The 27,489-nt window shown below is 44.3% G+C and overlaps 1 protein-coding gene across 1 annotated transcript in view; it reads right to left on the reverse strand.

The window, feature by feature from the left end:
• LOC134573382 (metabotropic glutamate receptor 6-like) overlaps positions 1-27,489 on the reverse strand; it is a 60,335-nt gene that overhangs the window by 16,676 nt on the left and 16,170 nt on the right. The window contains exons 2-6 of the mRNA XM_063433116.1: positions 27,132-27,348; positions 24,838-24,973; positions 22,545-22,699; positions 22,323-22,463; positions 10,230-10,430 (exon numbers count right to left, since the gene is read on the reverse strand). Of these exons, the coding sequence (XP_063289186.1) occupies positions 10,230-10,430; positions 22,323-22,463; positions 22,545-22,699; positions 24,838-24,973; positions 27,132-27,348 (850 nt within the window). The remainder of the gene's footprint in view (positions 1-10,229; positions 10,431-22,322; positions 22,464-22,544; positions 22,700-24,837; positions 24,974-27,131; positions 27,349-27,489) is intronic.

A 27,489-nucleotide genomic window follows, 5' to 3' on the forward strand; every position in this document is an offset into this window, starting at 1 on the left:
TATTGGGGGTAGGATTAGAAGGTAGGATACATACTGATATATGGGGGGTAGGATTAAAAGGTAGGGTACATACTGATATATTGGGGGCCAGGATTAAAAGGTAGGGTACATATTGATATATTGGGGGCAGGATTATAAGGCAGGGTACATACTGATATATTGGGGGCAGGATTAGAAGGTAGGGTACATACTGATATATTGGGGGGCAGGATTAGAAGGCAGGGTACATACTTATATATTGGGGGGCAGGATTAGAAGGTAGGGTACATACTGATATATGGGGGGGTAGGATTAAAAGGTAGGATACATACTGATATATTGGGGGTAGGATTAGAAGGTAGAGTACATATTGATATATTGGGGGCAGGATTAGAAGGCAGGGTACATACTGATATATTGGGGGCAGGATTAGAAGGTAGGGTACATACTGATATATTGGGGGGCAGGATTAGAAGGTAGGGTACATACTGATATATGGGGGGTAGGATTAAAAGGTAGGGTACATACTGATATATTGGGGGTAGGATTAGAAGGTAGGATACATACTGATATATGGGGGTAGGATTAGAAGGCAGGGTACATATTGATATATTGGGGGCAGGATTAGAAGGCAGGGTACATATTGATATATTGGGGGCAGGATTAGAAGGCAGGGTACATACTTATATATTGGGGGGCAGGATTAGAATGTAGGGTACATACTGATATATTGGGGGGCAGGATTAGAAGGCAGGGTACATACTTATATATTGGGGGGCAGGATTAGAAGGTAGGGTACATACTGATATATGGGGGGTAGGATTAAAAGGTAGGGTACATACTGATATATTGGGGGCAGGATTAGAAGGTAGGGTACATATTGATATATTGGGGGCAGGATTAGAAGGCAGGGTACATACTGATATATTGGGGGCAGGATTAGAAGGTAGGGTACATACTGATATATTGGGGGGCAGGATTAGAAGGCAGGGTACATACTTATATATTGGGGGGCAGGATTAGAAGGTAGGGTACATACTGATATATGGGGGGTAGGATTAAAAGGTAGGATACATACTGATATATTGGGGTCAGGATTAGAAGGTAGGATACATACTGATATATTGGGGGGCAGGATTAGAAGGTAGGATACATATTGATATATTGGGGGTCAGGATTAGAAGGCAGGGTACATACTGATATATTGGGGTCAGGATTAGAAGGTAGGATACATACTGATATATTGGGGGTAGGATTACAAGGTAGGGTACATACTGATATATTGGGGGGCAGGATTAGAAGGCAGGGTACATACTGATATATTGGGGGTCAGGATTAGAAGGTAGGATACATACTGATATATTGGGGGTCAGGATTAGAAGGTAGGATACATTGGGGCTCAGGATGAGAAGGTAAGATACATACTGATATATTGGGGGCAGGATTAGAAGGTAGGGTACACACTGATATATTGGGGGCAGGATTAGAAGGTAGGGTACATACTGATATATTGGGGTCAGGATTAGAAGGTTGGATACATACTGATATATTGGGGGGCAGGATTAGGAGGTAGGATACATACTGATATATTGGGGGCAGGATTAGAAGGTAGGATACATAATGATATATTGGGGGGCAGGATTAGAAGGAAGGGTACATACTGATATATTGGGGGGCAGGATTAGAAGGCAGGGTACATACTGATATATTCGGGGTCAGGATTAGAAGGTAGGATACATACTGATATATTGGGGCTCAGGATGAGAAGGTAAGATACATACTGATATATTGGGGTCAGGATTAGAAGGTAGGGTACATACTGATATATTGGGGGCAGGATTAGAAGGTAGGGTACATACTGATATATTGGGGGCAGGATTAGAAGGTAGGGTACATACTGATATATTGGGGTCAGGATTAGAAGGTTGGATACATACTGATGTATTGGGGGTCAGGATTAGAAGGTTGGATACATACTGATATATTGGGGGGCAGGATTAGAAGGCAGGGTACATATTGATATATTGGGGGCAGGATTAGAAGGTAGGATACATAATGATATATTGGGGGGCAGGATTAGAAGGAAGGGTACATACTGATATATTGGGGGGCAGGATTAGAAGGCAGGGTACATACTGATATATTGGGGGTCAGGATTAGAAGGTAGGACACATAATGATATATTGGGGGGCAGGATTAGAAGGAAGGGTACATACTGATATATTGGGGGGCAGGATTAGAAGGCAGGGTACATACTGATATATTGGCGGCAGGATTAGAAGGCAGGGTACATACTTATATATTGGCGGCAGGATTAGAAGGCAGGGTACATACTGATATATTGGGGGTCAGGATTAGAAGGTAGGATACATAATGATATATTGGGGGTCAGGATTAGAAGGCAGGGTACATACTGATATATTGGGGGCAGGATTAGAAGGTAGGGTACATACTGATATATTGGCGGCAGGATTAGAAGGCAGGGTACATACTGATATAATGGGGGTCAGGATTAGAAGGTAGGATACATAATGATATATTGGGGTCAGGATTAGAAGGTAGGGTACATACTGATATATTGGGGGCAGGATTAGAAGGTAGGGTACATACTGATATATTGGGGTCAGGATTAGAAGGCAGGGTACATACTGATATATTGGGGGTCAGGATTAGAAGGTAGGGTACATACTGATATATTGGGGGCAGGATTAGAAGGCAGGGTACATACTGATATATTGGGGGTAGGATTAGAAGGTGGGGTACATACTGATATATTGGGGGCAGGATTAGAAGGTAGGGTACATACTGATATATTGGGGGCAGGATTAGAAGGCAGGGTACATACTGATATATTGGGGGTAGGATTAGAAGGTGGGGTACATACTGATATATTGGGGGCAGGATTAGAAGGTAGGGTACATACTGATATATTGGGGGCAGGATTAGAAGGTAGGGTACATACTGATATATTGGGGGGCAGGATTAGAAGGCAGGGTACATACTGATATATGGGGGTAGGATTAAAAGGTAGGATACATACTGATATATTGGGGGTCAGGATTAGAAGGTAGGATACATACTGATATATTGGGGGCAGGATTAGAAGGTAGGGTACATATTGATATATTGGGGGCAGGATTAGAAGGCAAGTACATACTGATATATTGGGGGCAGGATTAGAAGGTAGGGTACATACTGATATATTGGGGGGCAGGATTAGAAGGCAGGGTACATACTGATATATTGGGGGTAGGATTAGAAGGTAGGATACATACTGATATATGGGGGGTAGGATTAAAAGGTAGGGTACATACTGATATATTGGGGGCAGGATTAGAAGGTAGGGTACATATTGATATATTTGGGGCAGGATTAGAAGGCAGGGTACATACTGATATATTGGGGGCAGGATTAGAAGGTAGGGTACATATTGATATATTGGGGCAGGATTAGAAGGTAGGATACATACTGATATATTGGGGGGCAGGATTAGAAGGTAGGATACATACTGATATATGGGGGGTAGGATTAAAAGGTAGGATACATACTGATATATTGGGGGTAGGATTAGAAGGTAGGATACATACTGATATATGGGGGGTAGGATTAAAAGGTAGGGTATGTACTGATATATTGGGGGCCAGGATTAAAAGGTAGGGTACATACTGATATATTGGGGGCAGGATTAGAAGGTAGGGTACATATTGATATATTTGGGGCAGGATTAGAAGGCAGGGTACATACTGATATATTGGGGGCAGGATTAGAAGGTAGGGTACATATTGATATATTGGGGCAGGATTAGAAGGTAGGATACATACTGATATATTGGGGGGCAGGATTAGAAGGTAGGGTACATACTGATATATGGGGGGTAGGATTAAAAGGTAGGATACATACTGATATATTGGGGGTAGGATTAGAAGGTAGGATACATACTGATATATGGGGGGTAGGATTAAAAGGTAGGGTATGTACTGATATATTGGGGGCCAGGATTAGAAGGTAGGGTACATATTGATATATTGGGGGCAGGATTAGAAGGTAGGATACATACTGATATATTGGGGGTAGGATTAGAAGGTAGGATACATACTGATATATTGGGGGGCAGGATTAGAAGGCAGGGTACATAATGATATATTGGGGGCAGGGTACATACTTATATATTGGGGGGCAGGATTAGAAGGTAGGGTACATACTGATATATGGGGGGTAGGATTAAAAGGTAGGATACATACTGATATATTGGGGGTAGGATTAGAAGGTAGGATACATACTGATATATGGGGGGTAGGATTAAAAGGTAGGGTACATACTGATATATTGGGGGCCAGGATTAAAAGGTAGGGTACATATTGATATATTGGGGGCAGGATTATAAGGCAGGGTACATACTGATATATTGGGGGCAGGATTAGAAGGTAGGGTACATACTGATATATTGGGGGGCAGGATTAGAAGGCAGGGTACATAATGATATATTGGGGGCAGGGTACATACTTATATATTGGGGGGCAGGATTAGAAGGTAGGGTACATACTGATATATGGGGGGTAGGATTAAAAGGTAGGATACATACTGATATATTGGGGGTAGGATTAGAAGGTAGGATACATACTGATATATGGGGGGTAGGATTAAAAGGTAGGGTACATACTGATATATTGGGGGCCAGGATTAAAAGGTAGGGTACATATTGATATATTGGGGGCAGGATTATAAGGCAGGGTACATACTGATATATTGGGGGCAGGATTAGAAGGTAGGGTACATACTGATATATTGGGGGGCAGGATTAGAAGGCAGGGTACATACTTATATATTGGGGGGCAGGATTAGAAGGTAGGGTACATACTGATATATGGGGGGGTAGGATTAAAAGGTAGGATACATACTGATATATTGGGGGCAGGATTAGAAGGTAGAGTACATATTGATATATTGGGGGCAGGATTAGAAGGCAGGGTACATACTGATATATTGGGGGCAGGATTAGAAGGTAGGGTACATACTGATATATTGGGGGGCAGGATTAGAAGGTAGGGTACATACTGATATATGGGGGGTAGGATTAAAAGGTAGGGTACATACTGATATATTGGGGGTAGGGTTAGAAGGTAGGATACATACTGATATATGGGGGTAGGATTAGAAGGCAGGGTACATATTGATATATTGGGGGCAGGATTAGAAGGCAGGGTACATATTGATATATTGGGGGCAGGATTAGAAGGCAGGGTACATACTTATATATTGGGGGGCAGGATTAGAATGTAGGGTACATACTGATATATTGGGGGGCAGGATTAGAAGGCAGGGTACATACTTATATATTGGGGGGCAGGATTAGAAGGTAGGGTACATACTGATATATGGGGGGTAGGATTAAAAGGTAGGGTACATACTGATATATTGGGGGCAGGATTAGAAGGTAGGGTACATATTGATATATTGGGGGCAGGATTAGAAGGCAGGGTACATACTGATATATTGGGGGCAGGATTAGAAGGTAGGGTACATACTGATATATTGGGGGGCAGGATTAGAAGGCAGGGTACATACTTATATATTGGGGGGCAGGATTAGAAGGTAGGGTACATACTGATATATGGGGGGTAGGATTAAAAGGTAGGATACATACTGATATATTGGGGTCAGGATTAGAAGGTAGGATACATACTGATATATTGGGGGGCAGGATTAGAAGGTAGGATACATATTGATATATTGGGGGTCAGGATTAGAAGGCAGGGTACATAGTGATATTTTGGGGGGCAGGATTAGAAGGTAGGATACATACTGATATATTGGGGGGCAGGATTAGAAGGTAGGGTACATACTGATATATTGGGGGCAGGATTAGAAGGTAGGATACATACTGATATATTGGGGGTCAGGATTAGAAGGTAGGATACATATTGATATATTGGGGGTCAGGATTAGAAGGTAGGGTACATACTGATATATTGGGGGCAGGATTAGAAGGTAGGATACATACTGATATATTCGGGCAGGATTAGAAGGTAGGGTACATTGGGGGCAGGATTAGAAGGCAGGGTACATACTGATATATTGGGGGCACGATTAGAAGGTGGGATACATACTGATATATTGGGGGCAGGATTAGAAGGTAGGGTACATACTGATATATTGGGGACAGGATTAGAAGGTAGGGAACATACTGATATATTGGGGCAGGTTTAGAAGGCAGGGTACATACTGATATATTGGGGGTAGGATTAGAAGGTAGGATACATACTGATATATTGGGGGGCAGGATTAGAAGGTAGGGTACATACTGATATATTGGGGACAGGATTAGAAGGTAGGATACATACTGATATATTGGGGGTAGGATTAGAAGGCAGGGTACATACTGATATATTGGGGGCAGGATTAGAAGGCAGGGTACATACTGATATATTGGGGGTAGGATTAGAAGGTAGGGTACATACTGATATATTGGGGAGCAGGATTAGAAGGTAGGGTACATACTGATATATTGAGGGTAGGATTAGAAGGTAGGATACATACTGATATATTGGGGGTAGGATTAGAAGGTAGGATACATACTGATATATTGGGGGTAGGATTAGAAGGCAGGGTACATACTGATATATTGGGGGTAGGATTAGAAGGTGGGGTACATACTGATATATTGGGGGCAGGATTAGAAGGTAGGGTACATACTGATATATTGGGGGCAGGATTAGAAGGTAGGATACATACTGATATATTGGGGGTTAGGATTAGAAGGTAGGATACATACTGATATATTGGGGGTTAGGATTAGAAGGTAGGGTACATACTGATATATTGGGGGTAGGATTAGAAGGTAGGGTACATACTGATATATTGGGGGTAGGATTAGAAGGTAGGATACATACTGATATATTGGGGGTAGGATTAGAAGGGTGGGTACATACTGATATATTGGGGGTAGGATTAGAAGGTAGGGTACATACTGATATATTGGGGGCAGGATTAGAAGGTAGGGTACATACTGATATATTGGGGGCAGGATTAGAAGGTAGGATACATACTGATATATTGGGGGTTAGGATTAGAAGGTAGGATACATACTGATATATTGGGGGTTAGGATTAGAAGGTAGGGTACATACTGATATATTGGGGGTAGGATTAGAAGGTAGGGTACATACTGATATATTGGGGGTAGGATTAGAAGGTAGGATACATACTGATATATTGGGGGTAGGATTAGAAGGTAGGGTACATACTGATATATTGGGGGCAGGATTAGAAGGTAGGGTACATACTGATATATTGGGGGCAGGATTAGAAGGTAGGGTACATACTGATATATTGGGGGGCAGGATTAGAAGGTAGGGTACATACTGATATATTGGGGGGCAGGATTAGAAGGTGGGATACATACTGATATATTGGGGGGCAGGATTAGAAGGTAGGGTACATACTGATATATTGGGGGGCAGGATTAGAAGGCAGGGTACATACTGATATATTGGGGGCAGGATTAGAAGGTAGGGTACATACTGATATATTGGGGGGCAGGATTAGAAGGCAGGGTACAAACTGATATATTGGGGGTAGGATTAAAAGGTAGGGTACATACTGATATATTGGGGGTAGGATTAAAAGGTAGGATACATACTGATATATTGGGGGGCAGGATTAGAAGGTAGGGTACATACTGATATATTGGGGGGCAGGATTAGAAGGTAGGATACATACTGATATATTGGGGGTCAGGATTAGAAGGTAGGGTACATACTGATATATTGGGGGCAGGATTAGAAGGTAGAGTACATACTGATATATTGGGGGTAGGATTAAAAGGTAGGGTACATACTGATATATTGGGGGTAGGATTAAAAGGTAGGATACATACTGATATATTGGGGGTAGGATTAAAAGGTAGGATACATACTGATATATTGGGGGGCAGGATTAGAAGGTAGGGTACATACTGATATATTGGGGGGCAGGATTAGAAGGTAGGGTACATACTGATATATTGGGGGCAGGATTAGAAGGTAGGGTACATACTGATATATTGGGGGCAGGATTAGAAGGTAGAGTACATACTGATATATTGGGGGTCAGGATTAGAAGGTAGGATACATACTGATATATTGGGGGTCAGGATTAGAAGGTAGGGTACATACTGATATATTGGGGACAGGATTAGAAGGTAGGATACATGCTGATATATTGGGGGTAGGATTAGAAGGCAGGGTACATACTGATATATTGGGGGCAGGATTAGAAGGCAGGGTACATACTGATATATTGGGGCAGGATTAGAAGGCAGGGTACATACTGATATATTGGGGGTAGGATTAGAAGGTAGGATACATACTGATATATTGGGGGTAGGATTAGAAGGTAGGATACATACTGATATATTGGGGGGCAGGATTAGAAGGTAGGGTACATACTGATATATTGGGGACAGGATTAGAAGGTAGGATACATACTGATATATTGGGGGTAGGATTAGAAGGCAGGGTACATACTGATATATTGGGGGCAGGATTAGAAGGCAGGGTACATACTGATATATTGGGGGTAGGATTAGAAGGTAGGATACATACTGATATATTGGGGGCCAGGATTAGAAGGCAGGGTACATACTGATATATTGGGGAGCAGGATTAGAAGGTAGGGTACATACTGATATATTGAGGGTAGGATTAGAAGGTAGGATACATACTGATATATTGGGGGTAGGATTAGAAGGTAGGATACATACTGATATATTGGGGGTAGGATTAGAAGGCAGGGTACATACTGATATATTGGGGGTAGGATTAGAAGGTGGGGTACATACTGATATATTGGGGGTAGGATTAGAAGGTAGGGTACATACTGATATATTGGGGGCAGGATTAGAAGGTAGGGTACATACTGATATATTGGGGGCAGGATTAGAAGGTAGGATACATACTGATATATTGGGGGTTAGGATTAGAAGGTAGGATACATACTGATATATTGGGGGTTAGGATTAGAAGGTAGGGTACATACTGATATATTGGGGGTAGGATTAGAAGGTAGGGTACATACTGATATATTGGGGGTAGGATTAGAAGGTAGGATACATACTGATATATTGGGGGTAGGATTAGAAGGTAGGGTACATACTGATATATTGGGGGCAGGATTAGAAGGTAGGGTACATACTGATATATTGGGGGCAGGATTAGAAGGTAGGGTACATACTGATATATTGGGGGGCAGGATTAGAAGGTAGGGTACATACTGATATATTGGGGGGCAGGATTAGAAGGTGGGATACATACTGATATATTGGGGGGCAGGATTAGAAGGTATGGTACATACTGATATATTGGGGGGCAGGATTAGAAGGCAGGGTACATACTGATATATTGGGGGCAGGATTAGAAGGTAGGGTACATACTGATATATTGGGGGGCAGGATTAGAAGGCAGGGTACAAACTGATATATTGGGGGTAGGATTAAAAGGTAGGGTACATACTGATATATTGGGGGTAGGATTAAAAGGTAGGGTACATACTGATATATTGGGGGTAGGATTAAAAGGTAGGATACATACTGATATATTGGGGGGCAGGATTAGAAGGTAGGGTACATACTGATATATTGGGGGCAGGATTAGAAGGTAGAGTACATACTGATATATTGGGGGTAGGATTAAAAGGTAGGGTACATACTGATATATTGGGGGTAGGATTAAAAGGTGGGATACATACTGATATATTGGGGGTAGGATTAAAAGGTAGGATACATACTGATATATTGGGGGGCAGGATTAGAAGGTAGGGTACATACTGATATATTGGGGGGCAGGATTAGAAGGTAGGGTACATACTGATATATTGGGGGCAGGATTAGAAGGTAGGGTACATACTGATATATTGGGGGCAGGATTAGAAGGTAGAGTACATACTGATATATTGGGAGTCAGGATTAGAAGGTAGGATACATACTGATATATTGGGGGTCAGGATTAGAAGGTAGGGTACATACTGATATATTGGGGGGCAGGATTAGAAGGTAGGATACATACTGATATATTGGGGGTCAGGATTAGAAGGTAGGGTACATACTGATATATTGGGGGCAGGATTAGAAGGTACTGATATATTGGGGGCATTGAATAAACTCTGCGCATTAGATTTCGTTTAATTATTTTAAACCTTCGTTCGAGCGTCGCACACCCCAGTGAATGATGTCATATTCCCTGGCACGAGCTAGGATGAAGCACTCATTATTCTCACCGTTAAAGTTCACCCTGCGGATATATTGGAGAAGCAGTCTTCCATCCATGGGGTCCATCTTGTTGCAGACACCGAGGCTCCCGGCACACAGCTCCATGTGCATGATGTGTAGCGCGTGTGCCATAGCGTATACGGCATCAATTACAAACTGAACCTTTCCCTCCTGCTCATACGGAGAGTCCTTTCCGATCCGTTCCTCCCCTGAAAGAGAGACACAGCATTAACAGCTTCACGCAGTGCTCCAATAATTTGGGTTTAACGAAATAATGGCAACTGCGTGTTCTGCTGGTTTTATCGCACTGGGATCGAGTTGGAGAGAATAAATAAATGCTGGTATTTTCATTCCTGAGTTATTCACTTGACAGAGAATTGTCAGGAATTGACTAGAGAGTTTCAAATTAAAGAAAAAAATTTAAAAAAAAAATCCCTGACCCTTTTTTTCTGCATTTGGGCAATTTTGGGCTAAAAGTTGCAATTCCCATATCAGTTTAGTAAATATCGCTGCTTTATTTAGTGGGGGCTGAACGTAACAATAAATAACCCTGCACGTCTGCAGAGAGCCTGCGAGGATCAATCGTCTTTCTTACAATACGTCTCTCTGTATGCAACAGAATGAACTGACCGGTCACAATACAAAAAGCTGATAAACATTTAACAACTCCAATCGATATTGCAAAAGCATTTGTCGACTTCTACAGATCCTTATATAATCTTAAGGAAGTTGGGAAAAGCTACGAAGAAATTGATAAATTTTTGGCGAACCTTAAACTCCCCAAAATAAATCAAAAGAAACCAGGGCCGGACTGGGGATACAAAGCAGCCCTGGAAAAAAATCAATGCCAGCCCCATAAGAAAGTACGCCATGTATTGTCACATGTAATACGTATGGCTATGTGTTGCCACCCGAGATGATTGAGTAATATATATATATATATATATATATATATATGTGTGTATATTACTCAATCATCTGGGTTGGCAAGACATGCATACATATGCCTTACATATTATTGGTATGTGTGTGTATATATATATCTCTATCTCTCTAATATGGTGGGGATGGGGGACTGTGAGGTGGGTGGGGGGACTGTGAGGTGGGTGGGGGGACTGTGAGGTGGGTAGGGGAACTGTGAGTGGGTAGAGGGGCTATATGGTGGGTAGGGGGACTGTTAGGTGGGTAGGGGGACTGTGAGGTAGGTGGGGGGGCAGTATAGTGGGTAGGGGGGCTGTATAGTGGGTAGGGGGGCTGTATAGTGGGTAGGGGGGATGTGAGGTGAGTAGGGGGCTGTATAGTGGGAGGGGGGCTGTATAGTGGGAGGGGGGCTGTATAGTGGGTAGGGGGGTGGTGAGGTGAGAGGGGGGCTGTGAGGTGGGTAGGGAGCAGTATAGTGGGTAAGGGGGCTGCGAGGTGGGTAGGGGGGCTATGAGGTGGGTAGGGGGGCTGTAAAGTGGGTAGGGGGACTGTGAGGTAGGTAGGGGGGCTGTGATGTGGGTAGGGGGGCTGTGATGTGGGTAGGGAGGCAGTATAGTGGGTAGGGGGGCTGTGAGGTGGGAAGGGGGGCAGTATAGTGGGTAGTGGGGCTGTGAGGTGGGAAGGGGGGCTGTGAGGTGGGAATGGGGGCTGTGATGTGGGTAGGGAGGCAGTATAGTGGGTAGGGGGGCTGTGAGGTGGGTGGGGGGGCAGTATAGTGGGTGGGGGGGCTGTATAGTGGGTAGGGGGGCTGTATAGTGGGTAGGGGGGCTGTATAGTGGGTAGGGGGGATGTGAGGTGAGTAGGGGGCTGTATAGTGGGAGGGGGGCTGTATAGTGGGAGGGGGGCTGTATAGTGGGAGGGGGGCTGTATAGTGGGTAGGGGGGTGGTGAGGTGAGAGGGGGGCTGTGAGGTGGGTAGGGAGCAGTATAGTGGGTAAGGGGGCTGCGAGGTGGGTAGGGGGGCTATGAGGTGGGTAGGGGGGCTGTAAAGTGGGTAGGGGGACTGTGAGGTAGGTAGGGGGGCTGTGATGTGGGTAGGGGGGCTGTGATGTGGGTAGGGAGGCAGTATAGTGGGTAGGGGGGCTGTGAGGTGGGAAGGGGGGCAGTATAGTGGGTAGTGGGGCTGTGAGGTGGGAAGGGGGGCTGTGAGGTGGGAATGGGGGCTGTGATGTGGGTAGGGAGGCAGTATAGTGGGTAGGGGGGCTGTGAGGTGGGAAGGGGGGCTGTGAGGTGGGTAGGGGGGCTATGAGGTGGGTAGGGGGGCTGTATAGTGGGTAGGGGGGATGTGAGGTGAGTAGGGGGCTGTATAGTTAGAGGGGGCCTGTATAGTGGGTAGGGGGGTGGTGAGGTGAGAGGGGGGCTGTGAGGTGGGTAGGGGGGCTATGAGGTGGGTAGGGGGGCTGTATAGTGGGTAGGGGGGATGTGAGGTGAGTAGGGAGCTGTATAGTGGGAGGGGGCCTGTATAGTGGGTAGGGGGGTGGTGAGGTGAGAGGGGGGCTGTGAGGTGGGTAGGGGGGCTGTGAGGTGGGTAGGGGGGCTGTGAGGTGGGTAGGGGGGCTATGAGGTGGGTAGGGGGGCTATGAGGTGGGTAGGGGGGCTATGAGGTGGGTAGGGGGGCTGTGAGGTAGGTAGGGAGGCAGTATAGTGGGTAGGGAGGCAGTATAGTGGGTAGGGGGGCTGTGAGGTGGGAAGGGGGGCAGTATAGTGGGTAGGGGGCTGTGAGGTGGGAAGGGGGGCTGTGATGTGGGTAGGGGGGCTGTGAGGTAGGAAGGGGGGCAGTATAGTGGGTAGGGGGGCTGTGATGTGGGTAGGGGGGCTGTGATGTGGATAGGGGCAGTATAGGGGGTAGTATAGTGGATAGGGGGGCTGTATAGTGGGTAGGGGGCAGTGAGGTAGGTAGGGGGGCAGTGAGGTAGGTAAGGGGGCTGTGATGTGGGTAGGGGGGCAGTATAGTGGTAGGGGGGCTGTGAGGTGGGAAGGGGGGCTGTATTGTGGGTAGGGGGGCTGTATAGTGGGTAGGGGGCTTTATAGTGGGTAGGGGGGCAGTACAGTGGGTAGGGGGGCTGTGAGGTGGGAAGGGGGGCTGTATTGTGGGTAGGGGGGCTTTATAGTGGGTAGGGGGGCAGTACAGTGGGTAGGGGGGCTGTGAGGTGGGATGGGGGGCAGTATAGTGGGTAGGGGGGCTGTGGTATTGGTAGGGGGCTGTATAGTGGGTAGGGAGCTGTGAGGTGGGTAGGGAGCTGTGAGGTGGGTAGGGGGCCTGTGGTATGGGTAGGGGGGCTGTATAGTGGGTAGGGAGCTGTGAGGTGGGTAGGGGGGCTGTGGTATGGGTAGGGGGGCTGTATAGTGGGTAGGGGGCTGTATAGTGGGTAGGGGGCTGTATAGTGGGTGGGGGCTGTATAGTATGTGGGGGGGCTGTATAGTATGTGGGGGGGGCTGTGATGTGGGTAGGGGGGCTGTATGGTGGGTATGGGGCTGTAAAACGGTAAATACCTTCAGTTTCCTGTTGGTCCGGTGGGCAGTTTTTCAGCACCATGCGTGGGGGCGGAGCCTGTTAGTGGGAGGCGGAGCTTCCGTTTGGGGGCGGGGCATGCGGCCGAAATGATTGGAGACTGTGCAGGGAGACTGACAGGTCTCCCTGCAGCTGCTGCCAGCCACACCAGCCCCCAGCTCCTCCCTCCCCTCGGACTGACAGGCTGGCACAGTCCGAGGGGAGGATTTATCATAATAATCATTAGGGCTGTCAGCCCGGCCCCAGCTTAATGCGGCCCACCGGGAAATTTCCCGGTATCCCGGTGGGCCAGTCCGGCCCTGAAAGAAACTAGAAATATTAAATGCCCCATTCTTATTATCTCGAGTAATAGAAGCAATAGTTAAAAACCTTTTCTTCACATATTGCTCCTATCCTCTTGGAGATATAAACGGATGTATCTACAGATAACCCCTTTCCTAATGTGATGCTGTTGGCATCAATTATTCCCATCCCCAAAGCATACAAAGATCCATCACTTATTACCAATTACAGACCTATATCCTTTATCAATATAGATATGAAATTATTTTCTCAAATAATGTCTAGTCGACTTAAAGAAGTCATAGTCTGGATTTGTCAGGGGAAGAGGCACTACAGACAATACACATAGGATATTTAACCTAATCCATAGAGTCAATGAGCATAAATAGGGATGTGTTATTATGGCCCTTGATGCCGAAAAGGCCTTCGACAGAGTCAATTGGAGATTCCTTGACTCTGTCATGGGCCGGTTCGGCCTCGAGGGACAATTTAGGAAATCATGCTGTTATATAGGAACTCTACAGCAAAAATAATTAATTTTTGAATTCGACCCCTTTGAGGTTAAAAATGGTACTAGACAGGGCTGCCCTTTGGCACCCCTGCTATATATTCTTACGACTGAACCTCTAGCTACTATGATTAGACAGAATGGGTTAATTCATATAATGGAGAAATTAAGGTCTCCCTCTTTGCAGATGATGTTCTTCTTACCTTAACTGACCCATTAGTCTCAATCCCATTGGTACTAGAAACTATATCTTCCTATAGTAGTTTTTCAAACTACAAGATTAATATGAAAAAAACGCAAATTTTAGCCTCCTTTTTAACTAAGGCCCAGAAAGAACTTCTGACTTTGCGGTTTTATTTTGTATGGGAAAAGGATAATATTAACTATTTGGGAATTAAATTATCCTTTGATATTGATAAGATGATACAAACAAATTATGATACTTTATTAAAGGAATTGCAACAACAGATTGAAAAATGGAGGAAGATAGAGGCCTCATGGATAGGAAGGCTAAATAGGACTAACGCATTTTTAGTACTTAAACTCCTGTATTATTTCAGAGCGATTCCCTATCGAGTGGGAAAGGGAACTCTCAACCAGGTTCAAAATTTAATCTCTAAGTATTTCTGGGTACTATCTATCATATTTGGTGGGAATGTCAGGGGTTAAATAGTATTAAAACCCAAATGTCTAGACGTGTGAACTTTTTGAAGAAATAAAAGACATTAGTCCCCAACTGTTTATTTTTAACATTGACTTTCCTTCTCAAGTCAATAATCAGAAATATCTTCTGACCCATATATTTTTTGCTATTAAAATATGTATAGCTAGGGCTTGGAAATCTTGTACTCCTTTAGCTTGGTATGAGATCATGGAACAAAGAGAATATCAGCAGAAGATGGAATCGAACTCCATCTTTAATACTAGTACTAGGAAGAATTTGGCCAAATTATGGTTACCCTGGACAAATAACTATCCTATAAGTGAACAAGCATATTGAATCCTATAGCCCAGGGGTAGGCAACCTACGGCACTCAAGGCTGCTACAGCCAAACAGGCTCTGGCCTGTCAGGAGTCCCAGTATGGAGTCATATGTATCATACACAATACCACAAACTACTCCTGAACATATACAATATAATAGCTCATATACGCACAAATACAACAATACAAAGCAATTACAATATAAATAACACAAGCAGAATACGGCAGCATACACACCTCAATTTAAAAAAATAGGATCGGCACGCTACGGGACATCACAATCCTATATCGGCACAGTGCTGCTAAAAGGTTGCCTACCCCTGCTATAGCCCCTTGTCGAGTCTAGGCCCTTTTTTCTTTTTCTCTCTTTTGTTTTTTGTCTTTTTTTTTTATGTGTTAGTGGTTATACTATTAAAATAAATCACATTTCTAGACAGAGATTAAACTGAGCCTAAAGTAGGGTTAGTGGGGTGACATTATTGTGGCTATGTTCAGAGATTCTCTGTATAAACGGCTGTATATAATTTTTGATATTCTTAGCATGGAAACCCCCTGATATAATATTATACAATATGTTAACACAAATATAAAGCACCGCGCTTACAGCAGGAGTAGTTTAGTATCCAACAGCTCAAAATACATAGTAAAAACAAAGAGAACGTTACCTGCGCTGTGGCCTAAATCCCTGATGTTTGTATCACACAGCTATGTTAGATTGCTGCCAGCCCCCCCACGTTTGTCTTATTAGGACTTTATAAGTATGTAGGGGCAACACCACTTCCTGTCTCATCAGAGAAATTTGCCTTTTAGCTGATACCGGCAAGGGGATTTGTATGTGTTATAGCCCTATTTAGGGTTAATAAGTATGTAGGGGTTTATAAAACACCCCTTCCTGTCTCATTAGAGACGTTTAAACTTTGTCTGATACCAGCAAAGTTTATTGTATGTGTAGAAGCCCTATAAAGGGTTAAATGTGAAAGGGTTTATAAAATACCTCTTCCTGTCTTACTGGAGATTCTTGGCTGATATCGGCATATCTAATGGCTAGTGTAGGCCATTATTGAGGCTTGCCTGGACATGGCAGGTGAGCTTATATATTCAAATGGCCATTACAATATGTTGTTAACCTATTTTTTTTATTGTACAAATCAGGGGTGTCAATAATTCTTGTGAATTGTTATACCCTATTAATAAATAAAATAAATATAAAAAAGAAAAGACCAGAGTCTCTGGTCAGCCCTACGGTTCCTACCCAGTATCTATTTGGGATAAATGGCACGCTCCACCTCTGAGGATGAGGATAGCTGACTAGGCTCGGAGGGGGAGGACTCTAGGTTTGTATCCGACTCATTCACAAAAGCTTCCCTTGATTTATCTCCTGCGCAACCACCTACTGTCAGGGTATTTATATCGGCAGACATTTTGTGCTATGATAGAAATTAAAAGTGTATATTGCCTGAGTCACTGAGAACAGAACAGACTCCATTTTGTTATTTTCAAGTTAACAAAAGACACAAGATTTCTATCCCTTCTGTAAAACTAAACACTTTGCCAGAAGCTAAAGGAATGCTTAGTATATACAAACCTGTTGATAAGAGATGAGAACGGGGGATGGACAGACTGTCTAAATGCTAATGGAATATAATCAATTTTAAACCCAGACATTTGTGACAGAGAAGATTAAATAATTTAATTTTACTTTCGATATTGTATAACGTCCCAATGTTTAGGGGTCATATTTAGTTATAACTGTCATATTAGAAATTATAGCAGAATTTGCCAGACACTTAGTCTGGACAAAACTTAAAGAAACTCTTGAACTGAAAGAAAACTTAAGTTATAGATAACCATAAAGATAAACTAAATGACGTCAAAATAGCCACCAGGAAAAGTTAACTCTTTCCTGGATAGGAATGTTTAGTGGGACGAGACTGCCCTCTATAGACCAAATACTTAAATTGCTATCTGGAAGGTAACCACACCCCCACTGTTTCTATTGGTCCATCACCTAGTGAATTTTTCCTTTAAAAGTTAAGACAAAGGGAAGAGAGAGGTATGCAGAGAAAGCAAAGCAAAGAGTCGGAAGCAGGCTAAGAAAGAAAAGCAGAGAAAGAGACCCATGAAACATTCCGTGACACTTAGCTACCTGAGAACATCTGAAGAGAATATCTCTATAATTGGTAAATATACTGGCTTCATTTAATTAATCTAATTTAATTACAATTTTCTAATAGCATGATATATGACTGGATAAATCACGATCAGATTTCGATATTTAGAAATCTTAGTTAACTAAGAAGTATATATTTATAACCATTCCATGCTGCAGATGGAATTAGAATAAGTGTGTATTTGTGTGACATATCACATGTTAGCATATCGTGATATTTATCCAGGTGTGATTGATTTGCTCTAAAATAAGATAAAATATCTGTTTAGGCAAGTTAAAATTCTGCTTATAGAACATGGTAGATTACTCTTATTGGATGGTTCCAGGAAATGACTAATGAGCTGGTTTAAATGTTATTTTATTTAAAATCACATGAGAATAGGTCTTAATTACCTAGGAGGTCTAGCCAGCATTGAAAGGGTTATTCTAACTGTCAACTAAAGTTTTTATGGCTATTCGCTGGAAGCTTTCTCTGTGTGAAACTTTCACTTTCTTTCTGTGAACTACCGTCATAAATCTTCTTGACAATTGGCTGTGTTAGCCAGTGGAATGTATTGCCCTTTGTATTGCATACTCATTTTATACTGAATATTCATTGATTATTGTCACGCATGTTACATATTATTATTATTTAATTTGTCACAATAAATTGTATCTATTTTTATAACAAATTGTGATTTTATTTATATGGAATACATTTCACTTACACGATAACGATCTTTGGGATCTGAGAATTGAAATAGTGGGCAATTCTCAACTGTTTACTATTATTATCCCATAAATATCCCCACACTACATCAGGTCCAAATGGCGACATATGCTTAGATTTGATGGGTGAAACCTCTCTTCGACCCACATTCCACTCGTCACCCTAAGTCACCCGAAAGCTGGCTCCCGATAATTTGGCCCAGTATGTATATTACTGGACTCATAGATGCCTAGACTGAGAAGTGCATACCAGATACAGGCAGAATGCCCAGACCATCTCTTCCTGATAAGGTCGCAATGACCCCATAGTGCGACATCGGGACCTACACATACTTCGCAAGATCAGGACCTGACACTTGCAGGGCGTATTGATCGCATCCGGAGACTGGCTCAAATCAAGTTATTCAACGTTCTCGAAACCCGGGTGAATTTCCCGCTTCTAGCGGATGAAGCCCATACGCAAACCTGCCCTCTAGGTCAACTAAAGAGAATGTCAGCTTCCCATCTGACTCCGGGGGTTTCTACAGATCCCTGACAGAAAGCACCGAAACGCGCGTCGGGTTTCTCTTTCCTTTCACTTATTTTTTCACCAGGGCACTGTCACTATGTGTTGGTAACCAACAATCTAAGTATGGTTCTACACATTAGATCACTCTAATTTTCACTTTCTTTATTTTTCACCTCATCACACTGGACATGTTGCCTGGGAGCAGTTAACTATATTCTCTTAGACTTAGTACTACAGTCCTGCAAGCTGTTTCAATTTCCCCCCCGTTTTTTTCACATAATATGGGTAAGATATACTGAGAGCCTTAGACATTACAAGTAGGTCTCATTACAGTTATCTAGCCCTCATATGTGTGGGTATGTTTGCAGTTTTGAACTGTTGATTATTTGCAAGACTACTTTTTAATCCTGTTGGCTCTATTTAGATAATTCCACAGATGCTAGCTGTGGCCTATAGAGCTTTACAACTAAGTCTTCTCCCAGCCTAAAGACCAGTGTTTCTAGTCAATACTTTACTTAGCAACTTGGAGCTAAGCTTATCTGCTGTCTGTAGCTATCAGAATTGACCTTCCATGATTAAAGTCTAATATCTGTAGCTTTCTTAAGACAAATCTATAAAGTACCCCATTGGCCAAGATAGTTTGAGGTGAGCCATTGTGGCGAGATTTTTTACCCAATTCGGGTATTTGACCACCTATTTTGTTATTTTTGCTAAAGACTCTGTACGGTCCTATCATTAATTGATTTGGTAATCCCATCTTTCCTACTCCAGTACTTACTATAGACCTCCGGATTTGGTATCCATATGGTCTAAGTAAATTCTTTCACTAGTTTCTACAAATCCAGCTATCTTATTCAAGCTATCTTATTCAAAGACACACGGTCTTTAACCTGCAAGATCAGTAGTTTTCTGTTCCATGAACCAACGTTTGTTGTGTTTCCTGGGGAACGACCAGCCCGGCCCGGTCAACCTATCTACTCTCCAATATAAGTGCGGGATCTTGGCGATTCACTAACTGCTAAGACCAGTGACGGCTCATCTTCATTTACACAGGTTTTCATTACCTCAGAGCCGGACTCGATATTACTCTCCCACGAGGATGCCCTGGACTGATCTCAACCTCACTTTACGATCCCCTTGTTCGTATATCTAGGCTTCACAGTCTTTCAAGGAAAGTCAACCCGCACCCCGTCCCAGGAGGGGAAGTTTCGGGGTTCAGGATAGACGTGCCCTTCGCCGAGTGCTTTGTTGGCCACAGTCATAAATATTCCACAATTCGCATAGTGAGCTGGAGAATTCTATAGTGTGACCAGATTCCCCTCCGCACACTAGACTGCGGAGTAGACCTATTTTCAGATGATACCACTCACCAAAGAGGTCAATGGTGATCGGGGAGAGATTTATTATTTTCTGCCCCAGACTTGGTCGTGGTTCCAAAAACAAGTCTTGAGATTGGGGAACTGCTTGCGCGACCACATCGCCTGGTAGCCTTGAATGCTCGGAAGCAGACTTCCACATCTTTGGTGCAAAAGTGATCGCAGGTTTTTCTTTCACAATCTCGAGTTTCAATGATAATTTATCAGACTGTTGCATCCTCCTGAGAATGGACACTATTTTTGCATTGCATTACATCGACTGCCTTGGCAGAGCCCAGTCACATGTTAACAGGTACAGTGAATCCTGCGGCGGATTGACTTTTTTTACGGGATTGGAGGAACATCAACGACTGGCGTCTCTGTCGAACGCATTTCTGTCTCATCTCGCTATCGAAGGATCCATTCAGGACTAATTTATTGGCCTCCCTGGATAATTACCAACGGAACAAGCATCGTTTGCTTTGTTGACTAAGCGTTAAAACAGCAAATATGCCTACGGCCATGTTATAAAATTGTAGATTATACTAGCTTTAGTGTACCTATAATCTTAATTTTATTAATGACAGGAGGCGAATATTTCCCTCCCAGTTTTTTCATCCCTACCCTTGTTTGATCTCTGGTCAGAAGTTTTGGGTAATCCAGTATGTATGCAACTCTGCTTGTTGTTTCTGCTGCCTGTCGCTTTTCATGTTACCGTTTCTTACACAGAAGGGTTGGGATCTCTGTATATTACAGTCATACTGTTTGTCGCACTGGGTGACTGCATGTTTTTTCAGAGTACATTTCATTATCTAACCAGCCCTTTCCACTATGTTTTTCTCGTTCCGGTTTATAATCTGTCCGTGGCACCACGTTTGAAATTTCCTCTCGGCTGGATGACATCGTTGACTTCACTGCCTACAAGGACTTATGTTACACTGCGTGGTTTTATTCTGCTTATTATTCAATTTTGTCGCAGGGAGTTATGTGGGAAGGGAGCTTTATTGTATCTGACTTTTATCTGATTGGTTGTTTTTCTCTGTGTTAATGTGCTGCTGTGGAGTTCTAGTAAAGAGAGACTTGAGCAAATACTCGCCTCCTGTCATTAATAAAATTAAGATTATAGGTCCCCTTCCTTTCCCCTCCTTTATTATACTGTTCTTATAATTTGTTGTAAAATTTGCAAAACTTTCAATAAAAACTATTTGAAAAGATTATAGGTACACTAAAGCTAGCATAATCTGCAATTTTATCTCTTTTTGTGAACCTGTAGGATGGTCATGTACTAACGGGGATCAGATGGAAACCAGAGCTCCATCACACCTGGAATTTAAATTAAAAAGGGACACTATAGTCACCTAAACAACTTTATCTTAATAAAGCAGTTTTGGTGTATAGATCATGTCCCTGCAGTCTCACTGCTCAATTCTCTGCATTTAGGAGTTAAATGACTGTTTAAGAAGTTCTAGCCACACCTCTCTACGTGTGACTTGCACATCCTTCCTAAGCACTTCCTGTAAAGAGAGATACAATGTGTATAACTTCCTTTATTGCAAATTGTGTGTAGTTTAGAATTTCTTCTTTACTGCTTTGGTAATAGCCTTCTAGACCCTGCTGGATCCTACTGTGGCAATTAAAGTTCAGATTACAGAGCAAGAGATACAACTTCTAAAGTAAAATACCATCTGATTGGAAATGAAACCATTTTGTTTTCATGCAGGCTGTGTCAGTCACAACCAGCTGAGGTGTGTCTAAGGCTGCATAAATAGAAACAAAGGTGATTTAACTCCCAAACGTCAGATAATTGAGTGGTGAGATAGCAGGGTGTGAGGGTGTGATCCATACACAAACACTGCTTCATTAAGCTAAAGTTGTTTTGATGCCTCTAGTGTCCATTTAATTACATAGTGTGTCTACCTTCAACCTTCCCAAGCTGCTGTTATATATTGTAAATAGCCTCTGGCTCGTTCTTCATGTATTATTTTAAGCTAAGCCAGATTAACAGTTTGGGCTGTCCCGGTCACCATGAATTGGTTAATTTACAGGTCAGTGTCAGGAGGGTTGTAGCTGCCTGCCTCTGTGCGGGCACATTACCGGTACACTTGCGTCTTGCCTCTTCTGGTGGGGCTCCAGACCTGGTGAGTTTACACTTGAAATCATCCTCCCAAAATTCTGCAAACCAGATATTTCGCCGGTTATTCTCCAACGTCCGACTTGTAAAATACTGGTCAAACCCTACAGGGAAAGAGGGGAATAGATGTCTGAGACAGAGTATGGCACCTTCTCTCTTGTCAGTGTGTCACAATGCCCACTCACCGTCAATAGATGCCCTTTTTGGTAGGATGGTCACAGCCCCCTCTGCCACCTCTTCCAGCCTCAGGACAGGAGATGTCTTGGAGCCCCAACTATCGGATCCCACCCACAAGAAGTGTCCTGTTTGATTAGCTCGTTGGGTGGCCTCTAGAACCCGCCTACCAAGAGAGATAATACCGTGATCATTGGTAAGACTAAACATTGACAATGAATTCATATGCAATCATATAAAAATGTCCCTTCTAGGGTAATTAGGCAGGTTTTCTTCCAACAGTTGATAACAGATGAAGGTTAGGGCTAAAGACAGGTAGGTTCAAAGGATAGGTAGTTTAAGGAACAGGTAGGTGTAAAGGATGGGTTCATTTACAGGGCAGATAGGTGTGAAAGACAGGTGGGTGAAAAGCACAGGTAGATATAAAGAACAGGTAGGTGTACAGTAGACATGTGCAATTCGTTTCGGTCCGAATTAAAATTCGGCCGAATTTCGGGTAATTCGGACATTCGGGTGCTTCCGAATGTCCGAATAGCTTAATTGCCAAAGTGTCGAATTGTCGAAGTCCCGAAGTGCCGAAATTACAGAATTTCCGAAGTGTAGTAGTGCCAAAGTGCCGAATTGCTGAAGTGCCGAAGTGCCGAAGTGTCAATGTGCCGACGTTCCGAAGTTCCGAAGCACAGTATTGCCTAAGTGCTAATATACTTACCCAGTGAAAGAAGAAGAATGTTACATTGTAAATAATTTTAAATAAAAAGTATACAAACATAGACAGGATTCAGCTGTAAGCATTTGCAACACTTACAACAATCAAGTAACATACATTCATATAAAATGTAAGTTACTTAGCCAGTCATGTAATGACAGGAATGGATAAGTAGATAACTCCCTAATTCCCACGGTATTAGGGAGCTATCTACTAAAAGGCTGAAAGACCTGAATTGGTCTTTCAGCCAAATTTACTAATACTAAGTAAAGATTACTTAGTATTAGTAAATTCAGCCCCGACTCGCTATAACGCGAGTAGGGGCATGTCTATTAAACAGTGAGCAGCCTGTGGCCCCTCCGGCCCCCACCCCTGAGCGGCGGGTGGGGGCCCGAAAGTAAAAAAAGGGGGGAGGACCTATTGTCCTCCCCATCGGCCCCCACCCCTGAGCGGTGGGTGGGGGCCCTAAATAAAAATTGGGGGGGAACCTATTGTCTTCCCCCCTGGCCCCCACCCCTGAGCGGTGGGTGGAGGCTCTAAATACAAATTAGGGGGACCTAATGTCCTCCCCCCTGGCCCCCACCCCTGAGCGGTGGGGGCCCTAAACAAGAATAAGGGGGGGGACCTAATGTCCTCCCCCCTGGCCCCCAACCCTGAGCGGTGGGTGGAGGCTCTAAATACAAATTAGGGGGACCTAATGTCCTCCCCCCTGGCCCCCACCCCTGAGCGGTGGGTGGAGGCTCTAAATACAAATTAGGGGGACCTAATGTCCTCCCCCCTGGCTCCCACCCCTGAGCGGCGGGTGGGGGCCCTAAATACAAATTGGGGGGGACCTAATGTCCTCACCCCTGGCCCCCACCCCTGAGCGGTGGGTGGAGGCCCTAAATACAAATTGAGGGGGACCTAATGTACTCCCCCCTGGCCCCCACCCCTGAACAGTGGGTGGGGGCCCTAAACAAGAATAAGGGGGGGGGCCCTAATGTGCTCCTCCCTGGCCCCCACCCCTGAGTGCTCAGGGGTGGGGGCCAGGGAGGAGGACATTAGGTCCCCCCCCAATTTGTATTTAGGGCCCCCACCGGCCGCTCAGGGGTGGGGGCCAGGGGGGAGGACATTAGGTTCCCCCCAATTTCTATTTAGGGTGTAAAGGTGTAAAGGACAGGGAGGTTTGAAAGACTGGTATGTCGGATAGGTGTAAAGGACGAGTACGTCGGGTAGGTTTAAAGGACGGGAAGGTGGGAAAGACAGATAGGTGTAAAGGACAGGTACGTTGGGTAGGTGTGGAAGATAGGTAGGTGTAAAGGACAGGTAGGTGTAAAAGACAGGTAGGTGTAAAAGACAGGTAGGTGTGAATAACAGGTAGGTGTGAAAGACAGGTAGGTATAAAGGACAGGGAGGTATAAAAGACAGGTACATCGGATATGTGTAAAGGACGGGAAGGTGTAAAGGACGGGTAAGTGTGAAAGACGGCGGGTAGGTGTAAAGGACGGGTACGTTGGGTAGCTGTGAAAGACCGGTAGATGTAAAGGACGGGTAGGTGTGAAAGAAAGGTAGGTGTAAAGGATGGGATGACAACAGAAGAAACGTTTTCAGTCTCTCACTTGATATCATCCTCATTGGCGAATATAATGATTCCCCGAGCGTTGGGCGTCTCCAGCAGCCTCCGGATCACCTTATCAAACTCTCCAGGACGTGGCTCCCGTGGGATCTTGATGGACTGGGCGATACACACACCCCCTGGAGGGCACAACAGTTACACTTAGTCAGGCTGAGCATCACGAGAATGGGAGTTTAATGTCGGAACATTTCACATGGTTACAAATCTGTGGGCAATGTCTACTAAACAGTGAGCTGCGGTAACAAAAAAATATAGTTTTCCAAATGGATTAAAGGAACACTATAGTCCCCTAAATGACTTTAGCTAAATAAAGCAGTTTTAGTGTATAGATCATTCCCCTGCAATTTCACTGCTCAATTCACTGTCATTTAGGAGTTAAATCACTTTGTTTCTGTTTATGCAGCCCTAGCCACACCTCCCCTGGCTATGATTGACAGAGCCTGCATGAAAAAAAAAAACTGGTTTCACTTTCAAACAGATGTAATTTACCTTAAAGGACCACTCTAGGCACCCAGACCACTTCAGCTTAATGAAGTGGTCTGGGTGCCAGGTCCAGCTAGGGTTAACTAATTGTTTTATAAACATAGCAGTTTCAGAGAAACTGCTATGTTTATCAATTAGTTAAGCCTTCCCCCTAATTCTCTAGTGGCTGTCTCACTGACAGCCGCTAGAGGCGCTTGCGTGATTCTCACTGTGAAAATCACAGTGAGAGCACGCAAGCGTCCATAGGAAAGCATTATGAATGCTTTCCTATGTGACCGGCTGAATGCGCGCGCAGCTCTTGCCGCGCGTGCGCATTCAGCCGACGGGGAGGAACGGAGGTGGAGAGGAGGAGGAGAGCTCCCCGCCCAGCGCTGGAAAAAGGTAAGTTTTTACCCCTTTCCCCTTTCCAAAGCCGGGCGGGAGTGGGTCCCTGAGGGTGGGGGCACCCTCAGGGCACTCTAGTGCCAGGAAAACGAGTATGCTTTCCTGGCACTAGAGTGGTCCTTTAACCCCTTAAGGACACATGACGTGTGTGACATGTCATGATTCCCTTTTATTCCAGAAGTTTGGTCCTTAAGAGGTTAAAGGGAAACTCCAGTGCCAGAAAAACGATCAGTTTTTTTGGCACTGGAGGGTCCCTCTCCCTCCCACCCCCCAATCACCGGTTACTGAAGGGGTGAAAACCCCTTCAGTCACTTACCTGGGACAGCGGCGATGTCCCTCGCCGCTGTCTCCGCCTCCGCGCCGCTCCTCCTGGTGATTACGTCGGCCGGTGGGCGAGACTAATCTCGCCCACCGGCCGAGGAGACGTAATGCGCATGCGCGGAAATGCCGCGCATGCGCATTACGTCTCCCCATAGGAAAGCATTGAAAAATCATTTCAATGCTTTCCTATGGGTAATAGAGCGACGCTGGAGGTCCTCACACAGCGTGAGGACGTCCAGCGACGCTCTAGCACAGGAAACCTGTGCTAGAAACTAGGAAGTGACCTCTAGTGGCTGTCTAGTAGACAGCCACTAGAGGTGGAGTTAACCCTGCAATGTAATTATTGCAGTTTATGAAAAACTGCAATAATTACACTTGCAGGGTTAAGGGTAGTGGGAGTTGGCACCCAGACCACTCCAATGAGCAGAAGTGGTCTGAGTGCCTACAGTGTCCCTTTAAATAATTGTATCTCAATCTCTAAATTGAACTTTAATCACATACAGGAGGTTCTTGCAGGGTCTAGCAAGCTATTAACATAGCAGGGGATAAGAAAATCTTAATTAAACAGAACTTGCAATAAAGAAAGTCTAAATAGGGCTCTCTTTACAGGAAGTGTTTATGGAAGGCTGTGCAAGTCACATGCAGGGAGGTGTGACTAGGGTTCATAAACAAAGGGATTTAACTCCTAAATGGCAGAGGATTGAGCAGTGAGGCTGCATGTTCTATACACCAAAACTGCTTCATTAAGCTAAAGTTGTTCAGGTGACTATAGTGTCCCTTTAAGGCGTGGGATATCCACTCCTCTCAATACTTTGCTTAGTGAATTAACTGGCTGTAAATCTGAGGATATTGGGTAGCGGCTGTGAAAGCAGCTTTTCAACCATGGAGTAATGGTTGTGGTCACAATGTATACCGAGAAGCTCTTCCATTGGACCGTTAGAAAGTGTCGCCAGCAATGATAAAGCGGCAGCGCAATAAACCAAGTAATGGAAGCGCGATATTTACTGTAGAAACAGAAAGTGGCATGAACGTTAAGAAGAGATTAACCCGGAGAGACTGAGGTTTCTATAGAATTTATCGGTAACCCACCAGCTTCACGTGAAATCTGAACGAAGGCCTCCACACCACTCTCGCCATAGTTGCCTTCTGATGCCAGCGTAGACACATAATTCCAACCAAGGGCTTTGACAATGTCCACCATGGCCTGAGCTTGATAGGAGTCTGGGGGCACCACCCGAGAGAAGAAATCGTAGCGATTATTGTCACTGAGTTCAGGGGCCGTGGAGGCGTAACTGATCTGAGGAATCTAGAAGCAAGACATACGTGGATTCCTTACCAGACGCCCCAAAATGACACAAGCAAGCATTCTGGATCCCCTGGAGATTTCCTGGATTGAAGACCCTTCCCCACAATCCCTTCTCAGTGTCTCCCTGTATCCCCCACAGGA

This window comes from Pelobates fuscus, chromosome 9 (genome assembly GCF_036172605.1).
Source record: "Pelobates fuscus isolate aPelFus1 chromosome 9, aPelFus1.pri, whole genome shotgun sequence".
Lineage (NCBI taxonomy): Eukaryota > Metazoa > Chordata > Amphibia > Anura > Pelobatidae > Pelobates > Pelobates fuscus.